The sequence below is a fragment of the Pelophylax lessonae genome, assembly GCF_965119305.1.
Source record: "Pelophylax lessonae genome assembly, chromosome: 1".
Taxonomy (NCBI): Eukaryota; Metazoa; Chordata; class Amphibia; order Anura; family Ranidae; genus Pelophylax; species Pelophylax lessonae.
In genome coordinates, this window is record NC_138768.1 from 759,227,780 (window position 1) to 759,248,664 (window position 20,885).

The 20,885-nt window shown below is 41.7% G+C and overlaps 2 protein-coding genes and 1 pseudogene across 3 annotated transcripts; all 3 read right to left on the reverse strand.

Moving 5' to 3' along the window:
• Positions 1 to 7,726: 7,726 nt before the first annotated feature.
• LOC309562676 lies at positions 7,727 to 8,237 on the reverse strand (annotated as a pseudogene). Its single transcript has one exon. The product of its transcript is annotated as an uncharacterized misc_RNA (transcript).
• Positions 8,238 to 11,540: 3,303 nt separating this feature from the next.
• LOC309549378 (uncharacterized protein) lies at positions 11,541 to 12,074 on the reverse strand (the record flags this gene model as incomplete). The annotated part of the gene is made up of 1 exon (XM_082249605.1): positions 11,541 to 12,074. The coding sequence occupies one exon, from the start codon at positions 12,072 to 12,074 to the stop codon at positions 11,541 to 11,543; it is 534 nt and encodes a 177-aa protein (XP_082105731.1).
• A 7,781-nt stretch (positions 12,075 to 19,855) lies between these two features.
• LOC309559426 (uncharacterized protein) lies at positions 19,856 to 20,389 on the reverse strand (the record flags this gene model as incomplete). Its single annotated transcript, XM_082262687.1, has 1 exon — positions 19,856 to 20,389. One exon carries the CDS (start codon positions 20,387 to 20,389, stop codon positions 19,856 to 19,858), a length of 534 nt encoding a protein of 177 aa, XP_082118813.1.
• Between the last annotated feature and the right edge of the window lie 496 nt (positions 20,390 to 20,885).

Sequence of the window (20,885 nt, forward strand, 5' to 3'; positions counted from 1 at the left end):
AACAGCCATGGGCGCGTCCTTCACACCGTCCTGCGCCAACCTCACCTTGGGTTGGTGGGAAGACACATGCATTTGGAGGAATAACCCCTTTGCTGCCCATTTGATCTATTACGGTCGATACATCGACGACGTAATAGTCATCTGGGATGGGCCTCCTACCACCATAGCTCCCTTTATTGAGTCCTGCAACAGCAATAACATGGGCATTGCCTTTACTCATGTGATTGACTCCACCTCCCTGGTTTTTCCTGGACCTGGAGTTGTCCCACAGAGAGGGTACGATTGTGTCTAAGACACATTTCAAACCCTCAGCTGGCAACTCATACCTCCACTCTGGGAGTTGTCATCACCCAAAGTGGATACCATACATACCCAAGGGGCAATTCACCAGACTTGGGAACAATTGCATCCTTGGCGAGGATTATGTGGTGCCGGGCCAAGTCCTAATTAACAGGTTCCTAGACAAAGGATATGATTCCACCCTGGTTTACACGGCTTTTGAGGAATGTAGACATCCCCGTATGGCCTAACCTGCATCAGAACTGATGGCTTCTGGTGAGGTCAAGTTCATAACTCAGTATCACCACGCCCACAAGCAGATGGAAAGCATCATCAGACACCACTGGGGGATCTTAATGCAGGATCCCAAATTGGCTCCAGTTTTACCAAAGCGCCCTTGAGTTATCTACAGGAGACCGAGGAGCGTCAAAAACAGTAGGATCACCAGGCCCAAGACGTCTCCACAGCCCCTCACCACCTTTTTTAATCTAGTGGGCATGTACTAGTGCAAGAAAATACTATTTAAAATGTGCCCTTTTGTCACACACAGACAGAGGTGTTTTCATGGTCCGCTGGGGAAGAAGTACACTCACAAACAATTCTACAGTTGTTCCAGCGAATTTGTGGTGTACTGCTTGACCTGTCCCTGGGGTCTTCTCTACGTGGGACGCACTATTCGCACAGTGCGTGCCCATTTTGGGGACCACAGGAGACTGATAGAAAAGGGCTCTACGGAACACAGTGTCCCCAGACACTTCCATCTCCACCACAACTGGTCAACCGAGGGGTTACGTGTCTGGGTCATTGAGACCATTCCCCCCTGTGATTCGGTTGCAGAGCGTTTTCAGTCCCTCTGTTTTAGGGAAACTTTTTGGATTTTTACCCTCAACTCTTTAGCTCCTGGGGGGTTAAATGAGGAGCTTGAAATAAATACCATCTTATGATGGGAACTCGAGATAACCATACCATTAATCCCCCTTTTTCTCTCCCCCCCCCCCCAGTTTGCCTCTCTTGCCACTCAATGAGGTTTTAATTAGGATTTTATTATATGAGTATGTAACATGTACAGAACAGGCACATGAATTTTGGTTTTGATTACATATATTTTTTATTTCTTAGTTCTGATCAGCCATTGAATGGCCATTTTACATCTAGATTCAATAGACACTGTTTTAATCTTAATTTTTAATTAATGGATCCCTTATTACAAAAAAAAAAAAAAAAAATATATATATATATATATATATATTTTTTTTTAATTTATTTTAATTTATTTATTTACAAATTTTTAAATTTCACTATTATTATAAATATTATGACATTGTGGTACTTTATAACTGTAGTAACACATGCACGTATCTATGCACCTTTGCTGAGATACCACTACTGGGTAGGGTCCCATGATATCCGATGGGAAGCTCTTGGATTAGTGATGCATAGGTGGGGGGTTCCCCTTTAATGGTGGTATTAATATAATAAAATTTCCCCATTCCCATTTCCATTTTTATCTTAAATACATTATTTTCATTTATAACAATAGGTGCCTTGATCCTGCTTTTTTGTTATGGCGCCTTCTAATAGCCCACAATTAGGGTCCGGTTTTACTCATCCCCCCCCCCTTTCCTAGATTTCCATGCTGGTCTGTCACTTTTCAACATATACAGAGACCGAACAAAAAGAGCTTACAAACCCACCGAAACCTATAGTAAGCACCCCCAAGCGCTTAATGAGGACTCTTATCCAAATAATAATATGAATTGCAATGCTGCTACTTAACAAAAAGAATATAAAACAATGGAATAATAGGTGATATTCAAAAAATACACTCTAAATAATCCAGTAGCGCAAAAGATAGTAACCAAAAGTCACTACTGCATAGATGTACAATCTCGACTGCTAATAAGCACCACAGTCCAAAAATAATCAACAGATGTCACAGAAGCAGCAGGAGCAATATAGTAATAGTGCTAATCAGTCCATGATCACTAAACATTAATCCTGGGATGTTAGGTAACCACGTGTAGTTTTCAAGGATCACCACCACCACCGTGCTCCAAGGGGGGAGGAGAAATGAACACTCACCAGCTGCTGTGGCTCAAAACACTCTCGTGAATGAGCAATATAAGCATGAAGTATAGGTCTCTGATCAGCAAACCCTCACAGGACTCCACACCAGATATTCAATCAGACTCGGCAGCAGAGGAGAAAAGCAATATCCCACTAGTGTGATACCGTTTGAAAACTTTATTGCACACATAAAATAAGTAATCAACTCACATGGTATCCATAAAACATCCGCATGTATCGAAATAGGAGGAGGGTACCCTTCGGGAATCCAAGTCCAGGCTCCACACCGTGGACCGCGCTCCGTCCGGGTGTCCTGAGCTCCTAGTCTGCAAGTATGGTTACGCCGCCTGGTCACGCCCGACGCGTTTCGTACTTCTGACTTCTTCACCGGGGGCGTGACCATGGCGGCTCAGCGGTAACCTAAATACCTCCGACAATCCGCCCAGTTGGGGCGGAGTCGGGGTGTACATCAGCTTCCATTGGTCACGTGCATCTTGCTCGGAACTGAAAACAGACTCAGTTGTCTTAGCAGCCCTCTTCATTACTTCCGTTTGGTCCACCACCCTCACCTATGCACCCGGAACCAAAATATTGCCCTGTAAACAGTTATATAGAGCATAGCTTCACCGTACCACGGTAAATGCACTAACGGTCGGGACTGGTTGTAAAAGGGCTGTTGGCTAATAAATCACATTCCCGTGAATAATACGAGCAAGACGGCACTTGATGCCAATGGGGTTATGCTTCACTAATAACAACAGAAAAAACCGACATCTCAATATACGGATCTGTGTATCTAAGTGGTGTATACATAACCTAGGGAGCAACAATAAATACAATAAGTATCTTACACCTCTAAATTAATAGGTAATAAATTACTGGGTAATAAATATCAGGTCACAAGCAGTAGATTAAATATATAATCAATAGATATATGAACAATACATAATCAATAAAATCAGGGTGAAGGCTGGGGTGAAGAACAGTTCACACACCCAGTCACTCCAACTAAACTAATAGCATACATTCCAAGATGTGTAGATATACCATAAATAAGTGGACACATCTAAGATAAATATGCCATACTAGTAAATAAAATATAGTTACAGTAAAAATTTACAGTAAAATGTACAGTAAAATTATAAATATCATAAAAGACCATAAAAACACTAATAATCACTAATAAAACAATTTAAGTCCAATTCTATGTTCAGTCCTGTCGGACTCAGGGACTGTGTCAGAAAGATCCACTTGGTTTCGCACTTAGATAACTCCCTCACCCAGTTTGCACCTCTCCATGGGGGTGTCACTCGCTCAATGCCCCAAAATCGCAAACAACTTGGGTTACGTTGATGGTGTGAGCGAAAGTGAGCCGGGACGCTATGTTCTCGTTTGCCTTTGATAATGTTAGTGATATGTTCACCGACTCTTATGGTTAAGGTGCGTTTAGTGCGGCCGATGTAAATAATTTTACAAGGGCACATCAGTGCGTAAACCACATGTGTAGTATCACACGTGATTTGGTGTTTAATGTCAAATTCCTTGTCAATAGCTGACACATAAAAAGAATTGCATCTTCTCCTATTTAAAAGAGTAAAGGAACACGACCTACACCTACCACACTTGTGGAACCCTCGTCGGCCTGGGAAAAAAGATGTATCAGGAGGGTTCAACACCTTCTTTACCACCCTATCACCAAAACTGGGGGCCTTTCGGTAAATGAACGATGGGACCTCTGGTAGAACAGGGCCCAACGTTGCATCCATCTGTAGTATGTGCCAATGTGACTTAAAAATAGTTTCCACTTTCTTGTAGTCCTCTGAGTAATCTGATAGAAAACTCCACTGTTTATCATCAGACTCTTTCTGTGATCTATTCACATTTTGTAAACATGTAGATCTTGGGATCTCTAAAATACTCTTAATTTCATTGTCAAGGTCCAGTTCACTATAACCTTTTTGGACAAACCTCTCCTTCAAGACACTTGTTTGGGAAATAAAATCCCTATCGAACGTGCAGTTACGCTTTACCCGCATGAACTGGCCACGCGGGATATTGCGTAACCAGTTCGGGTGATGACCACTCTGTATGGACAGGTAGCTGTTACGATCGGTGGATTTAAAGAAGACGGTAGTGCTTAACTTGCCCGACCGCTTACTAATATTCACATCCAAGAAGTGAATTTCCGTTTGGCTCCAATGGAAGTCCAGTTTGATGTTGTTAGTGTTTGTGTTTAGATGACTCATAAAGTTCATTAAAGATTGTTCCGTATCATTCCATATGAATATGATGTCATCAATGAACCTGCGATAAAATAATAACTCAGGTCTCTCTCTACAGAACACATATTTATCCTCCCATTCAGCCATGAAGAGGTTGGCAAGGATGGGAGCAAATTTTGCTCCCATTGCCACACCTCTCCTCTGGCTATAAAAGGATTGTTGATACCTGAAATAGTTATGCCCTAGACAAAAGTCTAGGGCATTCCGGATGAAAACTTTCTGGTTGTGTGGCAGATCCTCCCGTTTGCTTAAAGCCCAGTTAAGAGCTAATACACGTGGTTACCTAACATCCCAGGATTAATGTTTAGTGATCATGGACTGATTAGCACTATTACTATATTACTCCTGCTGCTTCTGTGACATCTGTTGATTATTATTGGACTGTGGTGCTTATTAGCAGTCGAGATTGCACATCTATGCAGTAGTGACTTTTGGTTACTATCTTTTGCGCTACTGGATTATTTAGAGTGTATTTTTTGAATATCACCTATTATTCCATTGTTTTATATACAGAGACCGGTCCTAATTGTGGCTGGACCTATCAAATCATTCAATCAGTCCCTTTGTTATGGTTCCTTATTTAAGTGCAATGTTGGTGGAGGGGCAGGCCTGTCTGATGAAGGAGGTGGTCCTCCGAAACGACGTTGCGGCCCGCCCTCCACGTTTTGTTCAGCGTTCTGATCCCTGTTTGTCTCCGTGGAGGAGCCAACAGGTCACCATTGTGTCACTTCCGGTTCCGGTCTTCGGTCACTTCCGGTTCCGGATACCAGCGGACTTAAGCGAGGCTGCCCATCCAGGGAGAAATATATATAAAAGGAGGTTGTAACGGCGCTACCTTAAAGTGAATAAGTGCTTATTATCTGTGCCAACTTAAAACAAAGTGCCAATAAGAAGAAAATAATGTGTCATGAAAAACGTTAAAAAAATAAAGTGCACTAGTGATTTGTGGTGTGACCAAGTTAGCTGATTAATGACCTGGGCCCATAAGGTGCAACTCAGTAAAGTGCAAGTGCTGTGCTGCATATACTTAATGAGTAAGAAACAATGGGTTCCCAATGTGCATTTATTTTGTGATGACAGTTGATAATTTCAGCAAATTAAGTTAAATACATAAATAAACCAGTGATTTAAAATACATAAAGCAGTGAACATAAATTCATCCGTGCTGTGCGTGGAGTTAGTATTACCACTTATGTGAAAAGTGTCAAATTAAATGAGAGAAAGAAATAGATAAAAAATGGGGTTGCAATTCTGTTGTACATCCACTAGATGTCGCCCCTAAGTATACGACCTGTGCTTGAGGAAAAATGGTCGGTTTCTTCTGGGGTTCTCCAGTGAGCCAAACTTGGCTTTTAGTACCTCAAGTTAGAAGAAAAAGACCCCATGATGCAATGTGTATCTGTGGCGTGGAAAAGAGAGCAGAAAACTGACGTTTGAGGCTGCCTAGGATCAGCGGTGATGGCCGGGAAGCTTCCGCGTTCCACGGCCCAGGCTCCGAAACCGGAAGTGACGTATTGACGTTGCGACTCCGCCCTGCGCGTTTCGTCATGTGACGTCTGCTGGAGCGGCGATCCAGGGAGTCTCTGCTATTTGCAGGCTACAGCTCAGTGCCTAGATCCTGAGCTCCTTTCAACACAGAACCGCCACCTGGACCTCACAGCCCGCAACTTACCATCTGGCTTTACTGTGGAGATCCCCCTCGGACATCACATAGGCTGATCTTGTTTTATCTACATATAAGTTGATACAATAAAATTGTTTTGTTTTACATTCACCCCTGTGACTTGGCACCCTTGTTTTCCTTTTGTATTAGATGACTGGAGGGATTCCCTACCTCTTGAGGAGCTGCCTGTCTTAACACTACATCCCAGCCCCCCCCCCCCCCTTTGGAGTTTGTGACTTTCATAGGAGAAGGACTTGTTGCTATTATGGACAACACTGACTGAAGATTCATGACTCTCGGATGAGGTTATTATATATGTTCCCTCTGTTCCAATGATGTTTCATTGATTTTTATTTCATTCTCATGTTTCCCTGTTACAGTTTGTCTTCACCATTTATGTTTTCAATTCCACCTACAGTGTGGTCTCCCCCATCCTGTTGATACAGTGAGCGCTGATTCACTGACTTAGGTCAGTGTGTTTTTCGTTTGTTGTCATTACATCCTATGAGCCATAATGAGTCTTTTGATCATGTCATTTTTCATTTTTTTCCACAAGAATTTTTTTTTTCCAACACACAAGTTGTCAATTTATAAGATACTTCAAAAACAACACAATATTCTGGAAAAATAAATGAAAACACAAGGGTTTTTATTTTATCTTTCTACTTTCTATTTATTAATTGCACATGTATGTGTACATGTTTATCACTGAAATAAAAAAACATATTTGTTTAACATAATTTAAATACAGATACATTGCATCCTCCGGGGAGCTAAAAACTCATGAAATAAATAAATTTTAATAACTAAAACAGAAGAAAAAAAAAAAAATTATGTAAACTACATATAGGTTAAAGATCGATATGAAATAAATAATTACATTATTATGATTATAAAATAAATAAATAAATAAATAAATAAAAATTATTTATAAAATTAAATAAAATATTCTATTTGCAAAAGTGAATGACTTCTGGCTGTGTTCTTCCTTTAATGAGCGAGTAACAGTATCTATGTTGTGTAGAGAGTGGGTCATTCATTTGCAGATTGAAGAGGAATCTCATCTGCTGGGATAAGCAATGAAGTCAATTCATGGCTTGTGAGTTTGTGATTATGGAATCCATTGTAGGATAGGTGGATGTCGAACAAATCCTAGAGTTGCAAATTTTAGGATTGTATTTCCTTGAGGATTAGAATGAATATCATACACCGGGCAGAAGCAGTTTATAATAGTTGAGGGATGAATACATACTGTCATATTTTTTGAAGTAATACTCTGTGTCCTTCAGTAGTAGGGTGTAGAAGGATATGTCTTTGATGAAAAAGTCCATGCTTCACTGGTACATTGTTCTTGTATATTCATATGAAAAGCAGAAGAGTTGTATCTGTGCTTGAATTTGGTAAGCTGAAAGTTTCTTTGATGTAGTTGTGTAAGTTAGTGGTTGAGAGCCCAACATGTCACATCTTCTACTCTCAGAGGGATAAGGCTAAGTATTACAGCCTCTTGGACACAATCTGGAGATGCTGCTTCCTTAAAATGCTGGAGATGATGCAGCCACAGCTTCAGCTCGGGTGAGGTAGGCTCACTGTCTTCTGGAGATCCTCTACAGACCATCAGATCATCTTTCAGTTTGAGGAAAAGCATAAGTGCCTGTTTTACAGTTTCAGGCTGATCAGACGTAGACATGTTAGTTAGAACCTCAACAGTTAGTGAGACGATCCCTCTGCGTAAGGTCACATACAGATGGTTTGTGTCTCAGCATTCTTCTGTAGCATCTCATTGCGTTGGTAGACATGTTCTTTTCATGATCATGTTGCAGCTCCTTTAGTGTTGTTATGTCAGAAGACGTCACAGATAAATAGCGGGATTTCGGGCAGAGTCTCCTGTGCAAGCGTCCACTTACTGCAACCAGTAAAATGCTCAGCACCACCAGCCTGATATCCATTTCTGTCCTGCTCAGTTGGATCTGGTAATGTGTCTTTGGTTGGTGATATTTGCTCTGTTACACTGTCACTCCACAGTGCTAGTCTCAGATTGATCTGAAGTCTTGTTTCCATGTTTCTTCCTTTATATTCCTTTTTGCACAAGAAAAATGTCCTTATTTTCATGATGTTGTGGAGTTCTCGTTCGTTCAAGACACAAGTAACAGGAGAGAGATTATAGCAGCTTTGGGAACTTCTAAATCACTTTCAGTTTCCTTTCTATACAGGTAAGAAGGTAACGTCAGATAGCTGGTAAGATTCTTCAACCTCATAGGAATTTCCTCCCTCCTGCTACAGGACTCTCCCTTGTATGGAGGACCCAGATGTATCATGTACATTATTGCATGCAAATAAACAAGTTTTTTTTAAAAATACATTTTATTTTCACCAAGAAAAAAACACACCACAGCTTAGTACATTTTCTGATCTTAGAAGTTTAGATACATAAAAAGAAAGATGAGAATCCCAAATCGTAATATACGTTTGCAATGGACAGTGGGGTCTCATTATAGTGGGGTCTCAGAGAACTGAGAACAGGTGCACGCTCTTAGTTCTTGGTTGCAAAATGATTTTACGTTCTCATGGAACAGAGCATTGTGTATGAGGACCTAATAAGGCATTTTCCAGTTACAAAGTGGTTGAAGCCCAATTACATTAAAAGAAATAGATATGCAGTCAGATTGACTTTGTATTTATTAATAATTTCAGATTTTATAGTTATACTTTGACTTTTCTTTTACAGCAGAAACAGGGAGACAACTAGAATATGTTGAAGGATGTCAGCACTGGTAGGCTTCAAATTTCCTTCTATTTTGTTTTACTTTAGAAAAAAAAAATCATTCTTAACCACTTTAATACTGGACACTTTTACCCCCTTTCTGCCCAGGCCAATTTTCAGCATTTAGTGCTCTCACATTTTGAATGACAAAATTACTCAGTCATGCAACACTGTACCCAAACTACATTTTTATAGTTTATTGAGTCAGATAAATTCTTCTTTTGGTGGTATTTAATCCACACAGTTTTTTATTTTTTTATTTTTTTGAGATATAAGTGAAAACATACAGAACGGTTTGAAAAATAAATCAACATTTCTCTTAGTTTCTTTTAAAAATGTTTTCAAATAAGTTGTTTTTCTTCATAAATATAGACCTAAATTTATGCTGCTACATTTTTAGGGTAAAATAACCTAAATCAGTGTATGTTATTTTGTTTGTGTGAAAGTTATAGAGTCTACAAGCTAATGTACAAATCATTGAAATTTGATCAATCCTGATGTTCTGACTGCCTATCTTATTTCTTACGGCCCTAAAATGCCAGGACAGTACAAATACCCCCCAAATGACCCAAAGTCAGTCCATGGTATTTAGTAAGAGACATTTTGAAGTTGTAATTAATTCCCACAATTCTTTGGAAAATTAAGAAATTAAATAAAATGTGTTTTTTTCTTTTTACAAAATTGTCATATTACCAAGTTCTTTCTCTCACGAGGCATAGGCATACATGCAATTACACCCCAAAATACATTCCGCTACTCCTCCCGAGAGGCGCAACATCAAAGGAACACCTTCAGGTGTTCAAGGGACATGAATTTCACATCTAATTTCTTGACTACCTATAACAATGCCAGGATGCGCATGCCAGCAAACAAGATAACACCTCTGGATGAACCTCTGGGCACAGGCTAAACATATTGCCTTTTGTGCTTGTAAGAATTGGACACTGGCTAATACATATGCGCATTTGCAAACTCAAGCCATTGCGCACTCTCGTTCACGCCGGCGCTTGCGTATACCTGTGACAAATGTTGGTGCCAAACAGACTATTTCAACTCAGTGCTCAGAATCAGTGCTGCTTTGTCTTCAGCCTCCTGTGTACATGTGATCGTGTGAACCTGTATCCTGTTCCACTGATCAGTTCCAGACCAGGCTGGTCTCCTGATCACATTCCTCTCTGTGCCCTGTACCCGATTTATCGTGCCTGTGTGTGACCAAGTCTGCCTGACATTGCAACTCTGCCTGCTGTCGCCAGCACCAGCTCCCTGTTTGCTTGGTGAAGCCATCTGATGACTTCTGCTCAGGTAGGACACCTGCCCTGCTGCTATCAAGACTTAAAGGCACTCGTGCCACTCTGCACTCCTGTGCCTCCTGTCTATACTATCAGGGGTTCCAAGACAGAGGGGTAAGAGAGGACTTCCTCATCATATCAGGCTCTTCTACCACGTACGTGATACACACTTTTGAAGGCTTTGGAGCACCAGGACAATGGAAACACCTAGAAAATGACCCGATTTAGGCAAAGCAAACACCCCAATGTAAATCATTCGAGCCATAATGAGTCTTTTGATCATGTCATTTTTTCCACAAGTTTTTGGAAAATGTGCAAATAAATGTATTTTTTTTTTTTTAACACAAAGTTGTCAATTTATAAGATACTTCAAAAACAACACAATATTCTGGAAAAAATAAATGAAAACACAAGGGTTTTTTCTTATATTTTTCTACTTTCTATTTATTAATTGCACATGTATGTGTACATGTTTATCAATGAAATAAAACATATTTATTTAACATAATTTAAATACAGTTACATTGCATCCTCCGGGGAGCTAGAAACTCATAAAATAAATAATTTTTAATAAATAAAATAATAGAAAAAATTTTAAACAAATAATGTAAAATACATATAGGTTCAAGATAGATATGAAATAAATAATTAAATTATTATATTATGATTATTAAATAAATAAATAGAAAAGTAAAAATTAAATACAGTAAATATTATTTTTGCAAAAGTGATGGACTCCTGGCTGTGTTGTCCCTTTTATGCACGAGTAACATTATCTGTGTTGTGTAGAGAGTGGGTCAGTCATTTGCAGATTGAAGAGGAATCCCATCTGCTGGGATAAACAATGAAGTCAATTAATGGCTTGTGAGTTTGTGGTTATGGAATCCATTGTAGGATAGGTGGATGCTCAACAAATCCTTGAGTTGCAAATTTTAGGATTGTATATTCTTGAGGATTAGGATGAATATCCTACACCAGGCAGAAGCAGATTATAATAGTTGAGGGATGAATACATACTGTGATATTTTTTGAAGTAATACTCCCTTACTTCAGTAGTAGGGTGTAGAAGAATATGTCTTTGATGAAAAAGTCCAGGCTTCACTGGTTCATTGTTCTGGTATATTCATATGAAAAGCAGATGAGTTGTATCTGTGCTTGAATTTGGTAAAGTGAAAGTTTCTTTGATGTAGTTGTGTAAATTAGTAGTTGAGAGCCCAACATGTCACATCTTCTACTCTCAGAGGGATAAGGCTAAGTATTACAGCCTCTTGGACACAATCTGGAGATGCTGCTTCCTTAAAATGCTGGAGATGATGCAGCCACAGCTTCAGCTCGGGTGAGGTAGGCTCACTGTCTTCTGGAGATCCTCTACAGACCATCAGATCATCTTTCAGTTTGAGGAAAAACATAAGTGCCTGTTTTACAGTTTCAGGCTGATCAGACGTAGACATGTTAGTTAGAACCTCAACAGTTAGTGACACCCGCTCCAAGGTCAGGATAAGACGATCCCTCTGCGTAAGGTCACATACAGATGGTTTGTGTCTCAGCATTCTTCTGTAGCATCTCATTGCGTTGGTAGACATGTTCTTTTCATGATCATGTTGCAGCTCCTTTAGTGTTGTTATGTCAGAAGACGTCACAGATAAATAGCGGGATTTCGGGCAGAGTCTCCTGTGCAAGCGTCCACTTACTGCAACCAGTAAAACGCTCAGCACCACCAGCCTGATATCCATTTCTGTCCTGCTCAGTTGGATCTGGTAATGTGTCTTTGGTTGGTGATATTTGCTCTGTTACACTGTCACTCCACAGTGCTAGTCTCAGATTGATCTGAAGTCTTGTTTCCATGTTTCTTCTTTTATATTCCTTTTTGCAAAAGAAAAATGTCCTTATTTTCATGATGTTGTGGAGTTCTCTTTCGTTCAAGACACAAGTAACAGGAGAGAGATTATAGCAGCTCTGGGAACTTCTATATCACTTTCAGTTTCCTTTCTATACAGGTAAGAAGGTAACGTCAGATAGCTGGTAAGATTCTTCAACCTCATAGGAATCTCCTCCCTCCTGCTACAGGACTTTCCCTTGTATGGAGGACCCAGATGTATCATGTACATTATCGCATGCATATAAACAAGATTTTTTCAAAATACATTTTATTTTCACCAAAAAAAAACACACCACAGCTTAGTACATTTTCTCCTCTTAGAAGTTTAGATACATAAAAAGAAAGATGAGAATCCCAAATCTTTGTTGTAATTTGTAAATAACTTTGCAATGGACAGTGGGGTCTCATTATAGTGGGGTCTCAGAGAACTGAGAACAGGTGCACGCTCTCAGTTCTCGGTTGCAAAATTATTTTATGTTCTCATGGAACAGAGCATTGTGTATGAGGACTTAAAAAGGCATATTCCAGTTATAAAGTGATTAAAGCCCAATTATATTAAAAGAAATAGATATCCAGTCAGATTGACTATATTAATCATTTCAGATTTTATTGTCATACTTTGACTTTTCTTTTACAACAGAAACAGGGAGACAACTAGCATATAGTGATGAGCCAAACACCCCCCAGTTCGGTTTGCACCGGGAACAGAGGAAAAGTTTGTTCGAATAAACAAACCCCATTGAAGTCTATGGGAGTCGAACCTCGAAAATCAAGCGGCCTCATTTTGAAGGCTTAAATGCAGGTTATTGCCCCAAAAAAGTGTATGGGGTGCGGGTACTGACCTGGGGAATATGCCCTCCATGCCCTCGCAGTTACTCTTGCTGGGTGCAGGAACGGGACCTGCTTGTAAGAATTACATACAAATTTGAAATTGCATGTGCTATACAGGTGCCAAAAATTGGGGCGTTGCTGTTGGTGGTGCCTGAACACCGTAACCATGCCCTCGTAGTTACTCTTGCTGGGTGCAGGAATGGGATCTGCTGGTAAGAATTCCTTACCAATTTGAAATTGCATGTGCTATACAGGTGCCAAAAATTGGGGCGTTGCTGTTGGTGGTGCCTGAACAGTGTAACCACTCACAGTTACTCTTGCTGGGCGCAGGAATGGAATCTGCTGGTAAGATTTCCATAGAAATTTGAAATTGCATGTGCTATACAGCTGCCAAAAATTGTACCTTTGCTGTAGGTGGTGTCTGAACACTGTAACCCCTCACAGTTACTCTTGCTGGGCGCAGGAACAGGACCTGCTGGTAAGAATTCCATACAAATTAGAAATTGCATGTGCTGTACAGGTGCCAAAAATTGGGTCTTTTGCTGTAGGTGGTGCCTGAACACCCTAACCCCTCACAGTTACTTTTGCTGGGTGCAGAAACGGGCCCTTCTGGTAAGAATTCCATAAAAAAATTGAAATTGCATGTGCTATACAGGTGCCAAAAATTGGGCCTTTGCTGTTGGTGGTGCCTGAACACGGTAACCAAGCCCTCGCAGTTACTCTTGCTGGGTGCAGGAACAGGACCTGCTGATAAGAATTCCATACAAATTTGAAATTGCATGTGCTATACAGGTGCCAAAAATTGGGCCTTTGCTGTTGGTGGTGCCTGAACACTGTAACCAAGCCCTCACAGTTACTCTTGCTGGGTGCAGGAATGGGACCTGCTGGTAAGAACTCCATACAAATTTGAAATTGCATGTACTATACAGGTGCCAAAAATTGGGCCTTTGCTGTTGGTGGTGCCTGAACACTGTAACCAAGCCCTCACAGTTACTCTTGCTGGGTGCAGGAACAGGGACCTGCTGGTAAGAATTCCATACAAATTTGAAATTGCATGTACTTGCTATACAGGTGCAACAATATTGGACCTTTGGTGCTGTTGGTGCCTGAACACTGTAACCCCTCACAGTTAGCAGGGCACCATGACAGGGCCTGCTGTTAAAAATGACATACGACATTTAAATTGTATGCACCTGTCATACAAGTGCAGAAAAATTAGGCCTTGGTGTTTGGCAGTGACCTAAACCGAAAACATTGTTAGAAGCTAGCAAAATCAACTGGAGGAATAGGATAGGCAGCATATGCAGTCTTCAAGGGATGGCAGACCCCTTGCAAATTCAATCAGTTACATCAGTATCAGGGGCTTGATAGCTCCTGTTGATCCAGGACTGGTTCATTTTGATAAAAGTCAGCTGGTCACAGAGTCTGTGGACAGACGCACTCTTTTGTCTGTCACAAAACCTCCAGCAGCACTGAACGTCCGTTTGGAAATCACACTGGAAGCAGGACAGGCCAGTAGCTCCATTGCATATTGAGCAAGTCCTGTCCATCCTCAAGACCCAGTAACCCAGTGGATGCTCAGCTGGAAAGGTCTTCTAGTCTGCTCTTGCACCTAGATAATGATGCACCATATGATGGAGACGCTGTCGATGGTTGCTTCAACCTAACAGCCCTGGGTGCTGCTGAGGACTAAAGAACTGCTTATAGGCATTGGTCAGCCGGCCACCTTCTCCACCGCTCCTCCTTTGGCTGAACGATGCCTCCGAAACACGTCCAAAAAATGTTGACCTCCCAGTGTCTGGAAAGGTGGTACACAAATTTTTTTTCAAGGCCTACTCAAGATGATTCATCCTCTGCTCCCTCTGCAAAGGCAGGATGAGCTCTGCGCATTTACTCTTGTAACGTGGATCAAGAAGGGTTGCCAACCAGTAATTATCCCTCTCCTCAATAGCACGAATCCTCAGGTCCTTTTGCAGGCTTTGCAGAATCAGAGAGCCCATGCAGCGTAAGTTGGAGTAGGCATGAGCTTCTGAGTCCTCTGGGTCACTAAGGATGACATTGTCAGCAGGAGAAACCTCTCCCTAACCACGTTCAACTCCTGGGGTTTCTGGGGAATCAAAACCCTCCCTTAAAGACTGCTGTATGCTATCAGATGCTGCCTATACCTTTGCCTCGTAGTTTCTTCCGCCTTCTGGACGGCCTAATTACGGGTTTCGTCTGGAATGGTAAACGCCCCCGCATTGCCCTGGCCACCCTGAAATGTCCTAAACACTTGGGAGGCCTTGGCCTTCCAGATGTGCGGCGCTATTACCACGCTATTGTCCTTCAGCGCATCCTCAACTGGCGCTTCCACACCCGCTCCAAGCTATGGGTCTCTCTCGAAAAGTTAATGGCGGGCAGGAATCTTTCCTATGCCCCCTGGCTTTCCCGGGAATACCGGGGGCTGTCAGACAATGTCTCCCCCCTCACGGTCCACGCGCTGAAAGTGTGGGACCATGTGAATAAGCTCCTGGACCTGGCACCCCCTGTGTACCCGCTGGCCCCCCTGGGGGGTTACCTCTGGTTCCCCCCGGGAGAACAGATGGCCTTTTTTGACCCCTGGGTGGACGATGGCAACACCAGTTGCGGGAAACTGATGGAAGGTGGTAAACTCCTGCCCTATGACGTCCTGAAGACACGTCACGGCGGGTCCACTATGAATTTTTGGAGGTACAGGCAGCTTCACCACTTCTTCGCTGTACACGGCTCGGCGATTCGTCCTCAGACATCTTTTACACCCTTTGAACGTCTGTTCATCCAGGACGACCCCATCCCTCACATGGTTTCTGAGTTGTACCAACTATTGGGAGCTGCATCCTCCGCTTCTGCGCCCATATGTACTAGGCTTTGGGAGCGGGACCTGGGAATACAATTTACTGCTGCCCAGCTTTCTCGCCTTTTCCAACTGACTCACTCTAAGATGCAAGAAACTAATTATAAGCTCCTGATGCGCTGGTACCGAGTGCTGGCAGACTTGGCACGCATCTACCCCTCGGCCTCCTCCGCATGTTGGCGAAACTGCGGCGGTACCGGTACCCTGCTGCATCTGTGGTGGGAGTGCCCGGTGATCGCCCCTTTTTGGCACGACGTCCGAGACCAGGTCAAAACTATCCTGGATCTGGATGTGCCATTTAGCCCCCTCCATTTTCTCCTGCACGTGCCCTGCATGCCGCTCAGCCGCTATAGACGTAGCTTGCTATCCCATCTCCTCAATGCTGCGAGGAGATTAATTCCCATTTATTGGAAGCGGCCGAAGGTCCCGGGCAGGGCGGAGTGGCGGCGGATGGTGGACACTATCCGAGATGCAGAGGACCCTTCCCGTAAACTGCCCTTGGCCCTCAGGTGGACTGGAGGATCCCGCGGGGGCGCGGCGTTGGCAGTGCTCCGGATTCTGGCAGGTACGCTCTTCTTTCTCCCTTCCTCCTTCTTCTTCCCTAGGCTCCTTTCTTTCTCTCCCTCTCCTTACCCTTTCCTCTGTTTTCCTCTCTCCGGTATCCCTGTTTCTGGATTCCTTTCCTTGTTCTTCTTCCCTACATGCTGCCCCATCTACCTCGAGTGGGCGATTACTGTTAGTGTTTTGGAGGGTCTGGCGGAGTTAGACACAATGCGTCTTCCTTCCCTTTGGCCCCTCCGCGTGCGGAGCTGGCCTGAGGTCGGCACAGCTCTTCTGTGTGGTCCCTCCCAGTCGCCTACTGCCCCCCCCACGGTTAGTTGGGGGAGGTTTGAGATGCCTGAGGGAGCACCGGCTGGGGTCGCCGCACTGGGGGCGGTTTGATGGAGGCTGATGCCCCCCTCCCCACGGTGGCGTGCTTCCGCTTGGGGCTCCCTCGGGCTTGCTATTGCACCCTCTGGGACCAGCAGACGTCTGATGTTGACCGTGACGCGTAGCACCCGGCAGGCCGCCCTCTTATTTTTTCCACTGAATGATGGCTTTTGCACTATGATGTGTTGATGCACGCTGCTTCTTTTTCACTATGTTATGTACCATATTGCACTTTTTATGCCCCCTGGGGTGCGGCTCTGTTCCGCTGCTACCCCTACTCTGTATTTTTGTTGTTGATGTCTCATTTTTGTCTGTACTCATGTAAACTAAATAAAGATTCATAAAAAGAAAAAAAAAAAGCCAAGCTCCCCTGACCCTGTCCTTGTGCCATACTTACACAGGTACTCATTGACGGCTCTCTGCTGCTTTATTTCAGATTTTATAGTTATACTTTGACTTTTCTTTTACAGCAGAAAAAGGGAGACAACTAGCATATGTAGAAGGATGTCAGCACTGGTAGGCTTCATATTTCCTTCTAGTTTGTTTTACTTTAGAAAAAAAAAAAAAAGTCATTCTTAACCACTTTAATACCGGACACTTTTACGCCCTTCCTGCCCAGGCCAATTTTCAGCTTTTAGTGCTCTCACATTTTGAATGACAAAATTACTTAGTCGTGCAACACTGTACCCAAACTACATTTTTATAGTTTATTGAGTTAGATAGATTCTTCTTTTGGTGGTATTTAATCCCCACAGTTTTTTATTTTTTTTATATTTTTGAGATATAAGTGAAAAAATACAGAACGGTTTGAAAAATAAATCAACATTTCTCTTAGTTTCTTTTAAAAATGTTTTCAAATAAGTCGTTTTTCTTCATAAATATAGACCTACATTTATGCTGTTACATTTTTAGGGTAAAATAACCTAAATCAGTGTATGTTATTTTGTTTGTGTGAAAGTTATAGAGTCTACAAGCTAATGTACAAATCATTGAAATTTGATCAATCCTGATGTTCTGACTGCCCATCTTATTTCTTAAGGCCCTAAAATGCCAGGACAGTACAAATACCCCCCAAATGACCCAAAGTCAGTCCATGGTATTTAGTAAGAGACGTTTTGAAGTTGTAATTAATTCCCACAATTCTTTAGAAAATGAAGAAATTAAATAAAATGTGTTTTTTTTTTTTACAAAATTGTCATATTTTCTTTCTCTCACAAGGCATAGGCATACATGAAATTACACCCCAAAATACATTCCGCGACTCCTCCTGAGAGGCGCAACATCAAAGGAACACCCTCAGGTGTTCAAGGGACATGAATTTCACATCTAATTTCTCGACCACCTATAACAATGTCAGGATGCGCATGCCAGCAAACAAGGTAACACCTCTGGATGAACCTCTGGGCACAGGCTAAACATATTCCCTTTTGTGCTCGTAAGAATTGAACACTGGCTAATACATATGCGCATTCGCAAACTCAAGCCATCGTGCACTCTCGTTCACGCTGGTGCTTGCGTGTACCTGTGACAGATGCTGGCACCAAACAGACTATTTCAACTCAGTGCTCAGAATCAGTGCTGCTTTGTCTTCAGCCTCCTGTGTACATGTGATCGTGTGAACCTGTATCCTGTTCCACTGATCGGTTCCAGACCAGGTAGGTCTCCTGACCACGTTCCTCTCTGTGCCCTGTACCCGATCTATCCTGTCTGTGTGTGACCAAGCCTGCCTGACATTGCAACTCTGCCTGCTGTCGCCAGCACCAACTCCCTGCTTGCTTGGTGAAGCCATCTGATGACTTCTGCTCAGGGAGGACACCTGCCCTGCTGCTAGCAAGACTTAAAGGCACTCGTGCCACTCTGCACTCCTGTGCCTCCTGTCTATACTATCAGGGGCTCCAAGACAGAGGTGTAAGAGAGGACTTCCTCATCATATCATGCTCTGCTACCAGGTACGTGATACACACTTTTGAAGGCTTTGGAGCACCAGGACAATGGAAACACCTAGAAAATGACCCGATTTAGGCAAAGCAAACACCCCAATGTACATCATACGAGCCATAATGAGTCTTTTGATCATGTCATTTTTTCCACAAGTTTTTGGAAAATGTGCAAATAAATGTATTTTTTTTTTTTTTTTAACACAAAGTTGTCAATTTGTAAGATACTTTAAAAACAACACAATATTCTGGAAAAAATAAATGAAAACACAAGGGTTTTTTCTTATATTTTTCTACTTTCTATTTATTAATTGCACATGTATGTGTACATGTTTATCAATGAAATAAAACATATGTATTTAACGTAATTTAAATATAGTTACATTGCATCCTCTGGAGAGCTAGAAACTCAAAAAATAAATAATTTTTAATAGCTAAAATAATAGAAAAAATTTTAAACAAATAATGTAAAATACATATAGGTTCAAGATAGATATGAAATAAATAATTAAATTATTATATTATGATTATTAAATAAATAAATAGAAAAGAAAAAAATATTTATAAAATTAAATACAGTAAATATTATTTTTGCAAAAGTGATGGACTCCTGGCTGTGTTGTCCCTTTTATGCACGAGTAACATTATCTGTGTTGTGTAGAGAGTGGGTCAGTCATTTGCAGATTGAAGAGGAATCCCATCTGCTGGGATAAACAATGAAGTCAATTAATGGCTTGTGAATTTGTGGTTATGGAATCCATTGTAGGATAGGTGGATGCTCAACAAATCCTAGAATTGCAAATTGTAGGATTGTATATTCTTGAGGATTAGGATGAATATCCTACACCAGGCAGAAGCAGATTATAATAGTTGAGGGATGAATACATACTGTCATATTTTTTGAAGTAATACTCTGTGTCCTTCAGTAGTAGGGCGTAGAAGAATATGTCTATGATGAAAAAGTCCAGGCTTCACTGGTTCATTGTTCTGGTATATTCATATGAAAAGCAGAAGAGTTGTATCTGTGCTTGAATTTGCTAAGTTTCTTTGAAGTAGTTGTGTAAGTTAGTGGTTGAGAGCCCAACATGTCACATCTTCTACTCTCAGAGGGATAAGGCTAAGTATTACAGCCTCTTGGACACAATCTGGAGATGCTGATTCCTTAAAATGCTGGAGATGATGCAGCCACAGCTTCAGCTCGGGTGAGGTAGGCTCACTGTCTTCTGGAGATCCTCTACAGACCATCAGATCATCTTTCAGTTTGAGGAAAAGCATAAGTGCCTGTTTTAGAGTTTCAGGCTGATCAGACGTAGACATGTTAGTTAGAACCTCAACAGTTAGTGACACCCGCTCCAAGGTCAGGATGAGACGATCCCTCTGCGTAAGGTCACATACAGATGGTTTGTGTCTCAGCATTCTTCTGTAGCATCTCATTGCGTTGGTAGACATGTTCTTTTCATGATCATGTTGCAGCTCCTTTAGTGTTGTTATGTCAGAAGACGTCACAGATAAATAGCGGGATTTCGGGTAGAGTCTCCTGTGCAAGCGTCCACTTACTGCAACCAGTAAAATGCTCAACACCACCAGCCTGATATCCATTTCTGTCCTGCTCATTTGGATCTGGTAATGTGTCTTTGGTTGGTGATATTTGCTCTGTTACACTGTCACTCCACAGTGCTAGTCTCAGATTGATCTGAAGTTTTGTTTCCATGTTTCTTCCTTTATATTCCTGTTTGCAGGAGAAAAATGTCCTTATTTTCATGATGTTGTGGAGTTCTCTTTCGTTCAAGACACAAGTAACAGGAGAGAGTTTATAGCAGCCCTGGGAACTTCTATATCACTTTCAGTTTCCTTTCTATACAGGTAAGAAGGTAACGTCAGATAGCTGGTAAGATTCTTCAACCTCATAGGAATCTCCTCCCTCCTGCTACAGGACTCTCCCTTGTATGGAGGACCCAGATGTATCATGTACATTATTGCATGCCCTAAAAAGGCATATTCCAGTTATAAAGTGATTAAATCCCAATTATATTAAAAGAAATAGATATACAGTCAGATTGACTATATTAATAATTTCAGATTTTATTGTCATACT